Source organism: Ailuropoda melanoleuca, chromosome 2 (assembly GCF_002007445.2).
Source record: "Ailuropoda melanoleuca isolate Jingjing chromosome 2, ASM200744v2, whole genome shotgun sequence".
NCBI classification, from domain to species: Eukaryota; Metazoa; Chordata; class Mammalia; order Carnivora; family Ursidae; genus Ailuropoda; species Ailuropoda melanoleuca.
The window spans coordinates 149,212,921-149,225,649 of NC_048219.1; the positions used below are offsets into that span (position 1 = coordinate 149,212,921).

The 12,729-nt window shown below is 34.0% G+C and overlaps 1 protein-coding gene across 4 annotated transcripts in view; it reads left to right on the forward strand.

Annotated features, from left to right (window-relative positions):
- ITPRID2 (ITPR interacting domain containing 2) overlaps positions 1–12,335 on the forward strand; it is a 37,166-nt gene extending 24,831 nt beyond the window's left edge. The window contains exons 12-18 of one of the 4 annotated variants that reach the window (XM_002922272.4): positions 1,147–1,224; positions 1,303–1,430; positions 1,823–1,973; positions 3,068–3,133; positions 3,856–4,320; positions 10,305–10,422; positions 11,185–12,335. In XM_002922272.4, coding sequence (XP_002922318.2) covers positions 1,147–1,224; positions 1,303–1,430; positions 1,823–1,973; positions 3,068–3,133; positions 3,856–4,320; positions 10,305–10,409 — 993 coding nt within the window. In that variant the 3' untranslated portion in view covers positions 10,410–10,422; positions 11,185–12,335. The remainder of the gene's footprint in view (positions 1–1,146; positions 1,225–1,302; positions 1,431–1,822; positions 1,974–3,067; positions 3,134–3,855; positions 4,321–10,304; positions 10,423–11,184) is intronic. The other 3 variants (XM_011228745.3, XM_011228746.3, XM_002922271.4) reach the window with 3 other exon arrangements.
- The last annotated feature ends 394 nt before the right edge of the window (positions 12,336–12,729 follow it).

A 12,729-nucleotide genomic window follows, 5' to 3' on the forward strand; every position in this document is an offset into this window, starting at 1 on the left:
ATACCTTCTTTTAAATATAGAGTTTATCCTCATGACAACTGTCTCCTAATGATTTCCAGTCTAACCAGAATGTGGGTATTTCTTCTTTCTCCTTATACATCGTATAGTTACTTTAATCTGTGAGCGAGATATCCAACCTTTCAGCTGTAGTTATCTGAAATACGGCGTTTCCAGGGCTCTGTCCTCCTACACCCTAATGGTGCACTTTTCTAGACCAGCTTGTTGTTCTGTTCTCGATGTGGTCATCTCCTCTTGGATGTCCCATCAGTAACAGCTAATTAATCTTCTCACCATCCCCCACCCCCAAGAGACAGATGCTCCTCTTGACCTGGTCTCTGCCTGTCTTTCCAGGCTCATTCTTGGTGTGTGTGTGCACCAGCTGTGCTGGACTGCATGCAGGCCTCTAAATAAGTGTGCATTCCTAGGTGTCTGTTTTTACAAATGCCACTATTTTTTGTTTTTTAACCTGGAATGCCCCGCCCTTGCCTTTCTTTGCCTGACCAAGTGCTGTTTACTATTAAGGCTCAGCTCAGGTTCAGGTGTCACCAGTGCTGGGATCATTTATTCACCTAATCTAGATTTTTCTGTTTTGTCATAGCACTCCCCTCCCCCCCCCAACATTTTAAGTTTATTCTCACTTTTTTTTTTCTTACACTGAGAACACTTGAAGGCTGGGAATGCTTTTTGTCTTCCTTTTGTCTTTTTTATTCACTGTCTAAAATAGTGACATACAGTAGGTGCTTAAATGTCTACAAGTAAGTGTGATGACGACCTCTCCAGCCAGCTCAGTAATTTCCTGTAATCTCAGAATTTGCTATCACTTCTACATTTTTGAGTTTTGTTTTTTCTACTTTCTTAAGGCAAGAGGGAAGTCCTGTAAGACATAGATTTAAATGATACATGTTTCTTTGCCTCTTCTTCATTTCAAATAGGCTGACTTATACCTGAAACAGATAGGAGTAATCTAGGAGGCATTGGGGACTGATTTGGTTCCTGCTTACAAAGTGAAGTGGGATTTTTTTGGTGGTGGTGGTTGTTTTTGCCTCAAAGAGAAAAACATATAGGCCCCAAATTCTACCTTTTTAACCTCTTAGATAATTTGGAAATAACCACTTTAATTTGTAATCATACTTTTACTTTTTAAAGTACCCTATGACAAGAGGACCTGATCTTGCTGCTGCTCCATATAGTACTCAGAAATCATCTGTTCTACCTCTATATGAAGTAAGTTCTTATTTAGATCTTTGTGTTACAAAGTAATTATATTATTTAGAAGTATAATTTTGTCATATTGTATTTTAGAATACTTTTCAGGAGCTCCAGGTAATGAGGCGGAGCCTGAATTTATTTAGAACGCAAATGATGGATTTAGAGTTGGCAATGCTGCGTCAGCAAACCATGGTTTATCACCATATGACCGAGGAGGAAAGGTAAAAGGTTTTTTTTTGTCTTCATGTAACTCAAAATATTTTTCATTCCAAAAAAGCATTGTCACCTTTTTTTTAAAGCTTGGTTTTATGTCTAGTGTTGTGTACTTTTATTTTGTAAATCACTGTAAATAAAATTAGGCATAGTGTTTTACTAATTAAACTGCTTTCAATGTATTAAGAAAGACAGTGGTTGTAATCTGTTTTTTAGTTTGGAATATTTGGGAGAGAGGGTAGAGGAAGAAAGACCATTTGTCCTACTGGTCACACCTGCGGCAGTTGCTGTCATGCTAATTTTTAGAACTGGCCATCTCTGTACCTTCTAATGGCTTGTGAGAGAGTGGTGAATCTCCAAACTGCTTTTTTCAACTTTGTGCTTGTCATCGAACCAATAGGTATGAAGTTGATCAGCTTCAGAGTTTGAGAAATTCGGTCCGCATGGAACTTCAGGACCTGGAACTGCAGCTGGAGGAGCGCCTGCTGGCCCTGGAGGAGCAGTTCCGTGCCGGGCGCATGCCTTCTCCCTTCCGCTCCTCTGCCCTCATGGTACGGTGCCTGGGGGCTTGTCAGCGGTTTTCACTTAGGACTTAATGTATCATGTTCCACATAATTTAGGACCAATGCCTTAATTTTAAAACAACTTATTTTAATGGCATTGAGGCAAGCAGAATGTATAAGGAACCTCTCCCACAGATCAGTTGAATGTGCAAGTTGTGATTCTTTTCTTAAATATTTAGTAAATTTAGAAATATACTGAGAAATGTTAATATTTTTTTTAAATAAAGTGAGAAATACAAATATTTGCAATAAAGAAATACAAAGTTTTAGGAGTTTCAAAGGAAAAATGATAGTGGGTTAATATGTGACTAATTTAGATTTTAATCACTGCCTGTAACTAACTGCCAAGAATGTAAATATATACTTCACTCAGTCTTTTTTCCCCTTCTTGCCTTTGAATACATAACTATTTCTTTTAAATTTTTCCTTTATTTTGGATTCTTTGCCAGTCTATATTTTTTAAGGAATCAAATGAGATCTTTTTTAAAGGCAGAAAACATGTAAACACCCAAGAGAATAAAATACCTTCTCTTTCTTTTGTATCACTTTTCAAAATTCTGATGTTTCTTTGAGTGAAATTTAAACTTCAGCAGTTGATTATTTTTGCTGTTATCTTTGCAGTTGTGAAATATATTGTTTTGAAATGTTGAAATAGTGAACTTTTCTATTACTTGAACTACATACTTGATTTTGTTAACAGTAGATGACTCCATACACACATGTATGTGCACCCATATGGAGTACAATCACTAGAATAATAATACATATTACACATATATATGTGTAGCATACAATAAGACTATCATTTATCATTGGTGAATATCTTTTTCTGTAAAAAGTTTCAGTCCATTATTTTGAGAAATATGTGTTGGTGACAGCAGAGAATCAAAACATCTTCTATGAACCTTCAGTCAGAATTAACACATTTTAAAGGATCCCATGACAGTTGAGAGTGACCTTTGTGACATAAAAGAATGTTTCAGGGCAATAAGTAGCCAATTCATTTTATTATGAAACACGTGCATTTTGAAGAAGTAATTTATACATACATACATACATCTATATTGTTCTTATTTTTTCAGGGAATGTGTGGCGGCAGAAGCGCTGATAACTTGTCATGCCCTTCTCCATTGAATGTAATGGAACCAGTAAGCCTCTCTCCTTTCAAATCACTGGGGAAGGGAATGATAATAACATTTCATAAACGCACAGTTTTCCCAGTGTAGATGAAATGTTTTTGTTTTTAAATACAGAATTAGATGGTAGCTAAATTGATTGGAAGTGAGTTTGGCATTTCTGAAAGTCTTTTGCCATCTTAGGCCACTAGAAAGCCAGTTAATTGCAATGGTGATTTATCTTTATGGTGTAAAGGAATATAAATATAAAATATTTATATATTTTATATAAATATAAAAAGTATTTCATTTATGCTGCAGAGGAAATGTGCTTTCACAGTCTGTTTCCAGGTCCTTTAGGTAGTTGGATTTGTAAGATGACTACTTTTTGAACAAAAGTCTGATTTTTACTATATTTTAAAGAAACTGGTTAATTTAGGTGCCAAAACATTATGATTAGCTATTTTGTTTTTCACTAGTTACTATTCATTAACAAGTAATTTGGATACCCATGCAGTAACTAGTAAAATTTTGTCCAACCATGTAGTCTAGTTATGCATTTTATGGCTTTGTCTCACCATGAATTTACATTTTCCTGTTTTTGCAATGAAATTGAGTAGTTATTAAATGAGTGAATTAGAATCATGTCTTTACAAGTTAAGTGATTTTTGGCAGTAATCACAACTAGAATTTTAATCTTTTAACCACTAGTCTTAATTTCAAGAGAGAAGAAATGCAATTTTTCTGACTTCCAGGTCACTGAACTGATGCGGGAACAGTCCTATCTGAAGTCTGAATTGGGCATGGGACTTGGAGAAATGGGATTTGAAATTCCTCCTGGAGAAAGCTCAGAATCAATTTTCTCCCAAGCAACATCAGAGTCATCCTCTGTATGTTCTGGTCCATCTCATGATAATAGAAGAACTGGAATACCTTCTGGTGACTCAGTGGGCAAACCCAAGACCCATCTGGTACCAAGCAAGAAAGTATTCCGAGCATCAGTGGCTCTAACACCCACTGCTCCTTCTAGAACGGGCTCTGTGCAGACACCTCCAGATGTGGAAAGTTCTGGGGAAGTTGGAGCAGCTGAAGAAGCCTTGGAGGCTGTAGGACCTAAATCTCAAGTGGAAGAAGGGAGTGGAAAAATCCCATTAATGCCAGCTGCTGAGGAAATGCATAAAAATGTGGAGCAAGATGAGTTGCAGCAAGTCATACGGGAGGTGAGTAAAATCTATGCTTATTTATTTGGCAGTATGCTTTGCAGGAGGTTTTATTTGAACGTTATTTATAAGATATTCCTTTGATTCACTGTATTCAGTAATTTTCAGAGAGCTTTTAAATTAAATTTTCAGAGAGCTTTCCCATTGATCTAGCTCATGTCTATTAAGATATGTTTCTAATGGCATTTCTGCAGATTCTATACTCCAGTGTGAAATATTAAGTATAAAGAATTTGATCTATTTGGCTTGATGGGTGGTGGAGATAAATAGAAGATACATGAGTTGTTCAAAGATAGAAAAAGGTTTACCTTGGGTGATAGCAATGTGTAAACCTGAAGCATTTAACCATAGTTCTAGGTTACCAAAAGGACTGCAAAAAATTAGGAAGATTAGTAGTCACAGGTCAAAATTTCATTGAGAAAATTAGTAAAATAGCTGTTTTGGACACTAAGATCAGGCAATAAGAAGGAATAAATATATTTTACAAAGTGAGAGTAAGATCAAAATTTTTGATAGCTTTTTAATTTTTTCCTTTTCTTCCCAAATCGCACTGTGTCTGGGTACAAAATGTAATAGATTGCACAGGATAAAAATTACAGATGTTGAATATATTTTTTTTAATCTATTCTCTTAAGAGTAACTAAGGAAGAACGATAATTATCTGTAGCTCTTTCCCACTGACACTAAAACCCATGATGAGAAAGAATCTTTCCATTGGTTAAAAAGAGGGATATCCTGTACATTTAAAAAAAAAAAAATTCACTTCATAAGAGTCTTAATGAGTATGTTGCTCTGTAAGATATAAAAGAAAAATACATATAAGACATGAAATCCTTAAGTTTAAAGACTAGTAGAAAGGTAAATAAGACTAATTCAGGAAACAGTCAAAAAATTACACAGAAAAACATGTAGTATAATGTATTCAAGAATTTAGAAATGGAAACGGTCAAAATAGGCCAGAGAAATTAGGGTTAGTGGCTCCCTATTTTTAATCTGCATATTTCCAATAAATGCAGCTATATGAACCTAATGTATTTTTGAAATTAATTTGTGAGTAATATAGAACAAATTTGTAGTGGTTTTAGATCAAGAATGGTGGCAGCAGACCAGAATCTTCTCTCAAAGGGCCATTGATCCTCTGGGTCCAGAGATTAATTCATGTGTATGAGGTGCCGTCATTCATAGCTACATAACAGTAGCTTGAGAAGTACAGTAAAAATAAATACAGTTTTACTATGGGGAATGTATATATATATATACCCATTCCTAAAAATTGTTGTGCTGTGCACGTTGGTACAGTAATAACCACAGAGCTTACGGGGGAAATAGGATTAGAAGCATAACCAAAACTTTGTAAGCGACATATTTAAAAGAGGATGGAAACCTAACAAAAATAACACAATCTTACACATGTTAAATGGTTAAGAAACACATAAATACTGCAGTATATATGGTACTTGACCTTGAAAAATACCTGAAATTTGCTTGTGGAACTGGGCTTTGGAAGGGTTGCAGCTTGTGAATTATGGCGAGGTAACAGAGAAGAGTAAGATGAAATCCAGCAGAAAGTTTTAATACCAGATGTGAGTAGGTGTGGCTCATGATGCAGTGAACTGAGAAAGCTGGTAGATATTTTGGTACTGTGTTCCTAGGTTCAGCCGAATGCAGTTAATCGCATTCACCCAGTAATTCTTATAGATGAAGCTGCACATAAGCAGATGTGAAATTTATATTATACTCAAGTTGTTTCCTAATATTTCAGTCATGTTGAGACAAATTTACATTTTCAAAACCAGCATTATAGCAGAAGAGACTACATGTTTATAATTTCTTTTCATGACTTGAATTACCAGTTTAAAGTTTAAAAGGTCTTAATTCTATAAATTTATTTGTTCTACAAATGTAATTTTTTAAGTTGATTGTATGTAGCCAGCTAATGTGTAGCAGGCTCTGTATGTCCATCTTGCTCAGTTAGGTGCAGATGATTATAATCCATTTTTATTTATATGTTTTATATCAAAGATTAATTTTTACATGAAATTAAGTAATTTTCTCCACACTGTATATTAAGAAGTTTTATATGAAGAAGTAAGTTTTAAGGTACATTTTTCTTCCCCTAGAAATGTGATATTTTTGCTCCCTTTAGCTTGCTTTAGTTTGAAAGTTTCCCTTGAAAACTCGACTTAATTTTGCTTGTTTGACGTAAATATTCCCGTAATGCACACTTAGGTCCTCATTTTTAAAGTTGTTAATAGGTGGCCTGATTTATGCTGTGAGTAATTTCCGAGGAGTAAAGCATTCCTAGACCAGAACATTTTGATTCTTTGGCTGATAGAACATAGCATACAGAAAAGATGGTTGTTTCTTGGTCCTAGAGAAATATTTGATAATTTACGTAGAACCTCCCATAAAATAAGAAAGATTTTATAATTTTGAAGACATTTAAATGGACATGCAAGGCAGATGTTTGAGGAATTTTTCTGAATTTGTAACTAAACCTGTTCATTAGAAATTCCCTAATTCAACATTTGGCATGGTTTGGAGGAAGTTGGGCCTAACATTTACCCTTTTGCTGTTTACAGATAAGGACTTAGCAAGCAAAACATATAGGTGAAACAAGGTGTTGAGAGGAATTTTGATGTACTTAAGAAAATAAACTATTTTGAAGCACTTAAAAAAATATACATTATTAGATAAGTTAGTCCAGTGCCATTTATAATTGAAAAAAATAGTGTGTTGATACTATCTTAGCTCAGTTATAAGGGTGTTGTGTTAAATTTTGTTTACAAAATATATAAAATTCAGATTAGTCTTGATGCCATTCATTTCAAATCCATAATCTTTTTGCTTAAATACACATGGTACTAAATAAATAGCTTGTTAAAGCTATTATATCAGTTACCAAGAAAATTAAATTAGACTCTGCCTTTCCAGTAAATTCTGTGCCCCTGACACCATTAACAAAGCCACTCCTCAGGATGGCAGGATTTAAGCCTTGGTTGAACGTTTTGCAGGTGAGGATTAAGCATGTTTGGCAGACCCGTTCAGGGAAGTTTTCTTACTGCACTCATGGGTGCATGAAAACAATGATGTCTGTCAGGTTTTTGTTCTCATCATTTTACCGTTTGTGAAGCTTTGAAAAAGTATGCTCTCATTATAATGTGTTAATACAGTAGAATTCTTTTGAAAGAGAACTCTGAAAGTCCTTTCAGACAAATGTTTAATATACTCATTCCATAACAAAGCTTTTGTCAGATTAAAGGTAACGCACTTTTGCACAGATTGTATATGTTGTAGTGGGGAAAAATTACACTCTTAGAATTTGTCCAGGTGGTCTGTGATGCATGTAATCAGTGGCCTGAAACTGTTTACAATTACTTAAAAAGATTACTTAATAGAATAAATGAGCATGTGCCATAGAAGCAAATCAACAGAATTAAACATCAAAGAATAAACATAGATTGCTTTTCTTTTTTAGAGAGTTCTTTTTTGTTTAATGAATTTCCTAGGCTTGATTCATGCCTTTTAGTATTTTTATTACAGTCCATCTGACATGCTTTAAACATGTATTTTGGTAAATACATAGCTTGTCTGTGTTCTTACTACAATTTCTTTCAGTGATCACTTGCTCTAACCGCTGCCACAAAGTCATCAGCGAGTAGATGCCTTTTACCCCACACTTCAGACTTGCAACAGTCTGCTTCTCTTGCCAATGAGCATTCTTTTCTTAATTTCACTCAAGTATGTGTTCAGTCTTACCACTTTTTGGAAAATGTGCCGTAAGGGCAGTTTTCCCATCCATCCCATTAGAGTTTTCTAACTCCTAATCCTTCCATCCTCCCTGTAGCATGCAAGACTTGGAAGCTAATTTATTTTTCCCTACGTTTATTCCTTCAATAAATTATTAAAGGCATTTTATTGTTTTCACTGCTAGTCTGTCTATAATCTTTTGTTTTTCTACTTTCTGTGTCAGATACTGTGTCTCTCTCCCTCTCATACCTTCACTCTGTGTCGCTTCTCTCTCTCTCATTAGTGCACTGTGTTCAGACATTTATCAAGCACTTACTTTATGCCAGGATACATTGATAAGTGAGACCCAGTTCTCTCCCTGAAGTAGCTCACAGCACAGCACACCCCATTTGACCTCACCCTTCGTATTCCAGGCTCCTTTTCCCTGGTGGGAACAATCTGTTAGTGACTCTCCTTCTTGCTCCCCTCTCATCCAAAGGTGCTCCTGCTGCAGTTTTCTCTCCTCACTGTGACCTGAAGTTGCCCTTATTTTTCATGACCTATGATTTTAAGGTCTGTCATTCTCTGAGAAGTTTTTACTTTTTCCTCTTGTAGCCCATAATGGTCTCTTATTCTCTTTCTTATGTTTTACTGAATTAATACATTATTTTTCCTCTTAAAATTTTATGAAACAGTATTCATTTTTTGCCCATCTAGATTATAACATCCTCCTTGGACACGCTTCTTTTATGCTTTATTCCAGTAATGTCTGTTCCCTCAAAAAATGTTGGCACACAGTTTTGGTTTGCAGAGAATACTTTTTGGCTTCTGTTTTATTTTTTGAATGATAAAGAATGATGAAAGTTAATAAAATTGCCATATTTCATGGAATAACAGGACTGGGAAGACTATACTACTCATTGTCTTCTGTAAATACAGATTTGCAGAGGTTCTGATTCAACACACTGTGTTTGTGCTTGTAATACATTGTGGCTAAGAGATTCTGACTTTCATAATATTTGTATCCAACACATTCATTTAAAAATAAATCTGAAGTACTATGAAAGTCAAAAACTTTTCCTGATGTTTAAAATTTAGAAAAACTGGTACAACATAAAAGGAGAAGTTTGTATTTATTTAAATATATTCCAATACAGATGGTTGGTAGCTAAGGAGCATTTGTTTCTGTGAATACTTCTGTATAAATCTATGTATTATGTACCAGTTTTGCATGACAGATTAATACAGAGCCATTTTTGGAAAGACTTCAATTGAGATGTGTTCAGGATGTACTTAGGAAAATTTTAGGAAATAGATCAGGCTGACAGGAAACTGTGGAAATGTAGAATTTTAAAAAGCTGGTTGAAAGTGTCTCAAGTTCTAATTTGGGAAGACATTATCAGTTTATTTCAGGAAATCCACATTTAAAGCCTTCACAAAGAGCTATTTGGAGGTGATGCTGTATCATTAGAGAGAAAAAGGCGTGGACAGGCATGTGTAGTGTCTGGGCATCTGGAAAAGAAAATCTTGATGGAATTATCATTGCCCCTAAGTCTGTTTGCCTTTTCCAACAATAAAATAAGATTGTATATCCTTATCTGAAGCAAAATTTTCAGACAGGTTACAAACCTCTACCATACCACGAAAGAAAAACATTTCTTAAGAGTTTGTGGTTGTTTAGAGGATGTTTTTCATGTTTTAAAATAAATTGTACCAAATTATTTTTTCTTTCCACTTAAAATGTGCATGTTAGGTTTGAATAATATATAACTTCTTTAGATACTTTGTTTTCAGTTGGTATAAAGAAGCAGTATACTGATACATTAGTTTGCTCCTACTGAGTTTTCTTAACAATAAGAACACTAAGTAAACTATCGATGACCATACAAAAATAGACATTAATAAAAACATAAAAGTAAATCTAACATTTAATCAGTTCTTCTGGGTTACTTTGTGTCCTGAAGCAAATGAAGTTTTTTAGTTTATAAAATAACATTTTTAATGTTCTCAAGAATTGTGATGTTATTTTATAATGGAATTATCTGAGTTACACCAGACCATATACTGACCTGGGTTTGAGGATAGATGGACATGATTCCTCACTACCTCTCTATATTTCATGAGGGTTTACATGAGGGTTTCTCTATGGCTTAGCTGATTGTAGGAATTAAATGCTGTTTTTGTTTTTCTGAAAACAGAAAAAGTAGATTATAGTCATTTTGTTAAATTCTTATTTTTCTCTTTTTCCATTCTAGATTAAAGAGTCTATTGTTGGTGAAATCAGACGGGAAATTGTAAGTGGACTTTTGGCAGCAGTATCTTCAAGTAAAGCATCTACTTCTAAGCAAGATGGTCATTAAATGGAATTTATAGGTAAATTTTTCTGAATTTTTTTGGTTTGCTAAATGTAAATAACTACTTGGTTTTTAATGCTTTGTTTTCTTAGTACCCAGGACTGTTTCTCTGACTAATTTTTAATTTTTAGAATGTATATAATAGGTTATCCTGCAGTGTGAAAAACTCACACAGCCCCATTGGAAGTACAAGTCAAATCTCATATTTACCTCCAAGGGATTATCAATAGTATGTTATTTTACTGAAATTTCATTATAGCAAATAAATACTGGAATTGAAGAAATCAGAGCTTGTAAACCTGAGCATTATTTTGATGCCATTGGTTATAATGGTGTTTCAGATGTACAACTTATGGACCAAGATTGAGAATTAATCACAAATTATTAGTATCTTTCTTAATTTTTTTGTCTTTTAAAGAAAAGTATCCTGGGGCACCGGGGTGTCTCAATCAGTTAAGCATCTACCTTTGGCTCAGGTCATGATCCCAGTGTCCTGGGACTGAGTCCTGCATCTGGCTCCCTGCTCAGTGGGGAGTCTGCTTCTCCATCCCCTGTTCTTGTGCTCTCACTTGCTCGCTCTCTCTTCCTCCCTCTCAAATAAATAAAATCTTTAAAAAAATTAAGTATTCCATAGGTCCACATCTAATCATATCATAATATATAAAGAAGGATGTTATTTGTATATATATATTTTTAGAGAAGATTCTTATCCTCCTTTTAAAGAACTTTTAACACTAATATTTGAAAGATGTTTAATGCTCACTTCTCTTTCTTTTTTAAGTTTAGCATGGATCCTATTGGCTGTGTGATGTTGGAGTTATCAATGATATACACTGGTGGAGGTGTTACTTGTGCTTCAGAAGATACTTGCTGCTGAGCTGGGCTACTGTATACAGTGTACAATGTTTATTTCTTCTATACATACCTTTTTTAAAAACATACATAGAAATTTAGGCACTTTGCTGTCTTTTTTTCTTTTCTAAACTACCAAAACTGTAGCCATTTGAAAAGCCTAATATTTATTTGTATGTCAATATTTTCCAATTGATTCCCTATGTAGAATTAATTTTAAAACTTGAAAACTTCCAGACTTAACCAACTTATAAATAACATATTTCTTCAGACTAACTTCTTAAAACACTGACCTCTATGAGGTATTTACTGTGCAATAACTGATTCATTTTTTGAGAGCTTGAAGCAACCAATGATTTTCCCTCCACTGCTGTTAATTAGTGTCACTTCCAAGGAGAAAAATTGTTCTGTTGTAAAAATTGCTCTTAATTCTTGAGGAGGTTACTAATAGCAGTAGGATAGAATTGTATGAGGTTACCTACAACTACTTAATGTTCTTACACTGTAAGCATTGTTACTTTACCAAGACAAATGTAATTTTATTATAGCTTATGTAGTATTTTTCTTTTGGAAACATGCCTTATGTTAAACACTATACTTCTTGCATTGTCCAGACTTCTTATATTATAAGGAGATGTTTCTTCTTCTTCTAGACTAAATAGTAGAGTATTGCCAAAATAATGGGACCTCTGACTTGAATGGATAGAAATGAGTAAGCTGGTTTTGTTTTTCAGAATGGAAGTAATTTAGATTTGTTCTCCTCATAATAGATGGTTTTAATTCAGTTTTAACCAGTGAGAACTGTTTGTTTTTGGGGGGGAGGGGAAAGGAAGGTGGTTTCCTATTTGGTTTTGTATATATTAAATAAATGTGTAAAGTAACAACCAAATTTATCAGAATTATTCCTTTAGCATTTATAATTTTCAGCTATTATATTTCTTTGTGTGAAATTTTAATCAAAAGTGGTTGAGATGTTAACAGTATTCTTTGAAAGAATATCTAAAAGGTTTATAAATGTTTGAATTATCACACAAAGGCTGATTTCTAAAAATAAAACAATAAAGTATTTATTTTGCCTAACATCTTTTTAATAGTTTCTTTTCTTTACAATGTGAAGAATCTGGATTAGATTTGATAAGTAACAAATAAGGTCCAAAAGAATTAGATATAACCTAATAGGTTGATATTCTCTTTTCCCGAAGAGGCTTCTATGATGCTTTGAAAAATACAGTTAAGACCAGACCACCCTGGAGAAAGAGCTTGTACTGATTCCTCTTGGTCTCATCTAGTTTTTTGGTCCTAATTATTACCATCTGAAGCTGAATAAAACTTTCCTTTAAAATGTACTATTAAACTCCAAAGAACAGACATTAAAGTATTATTTTATTCTCTGGTCAAATTATTCAACTTAGTTGATTCTAATAATAGTAATGATACATGTAAACCAGTGACCCCATGTTAAACGTAATACAGG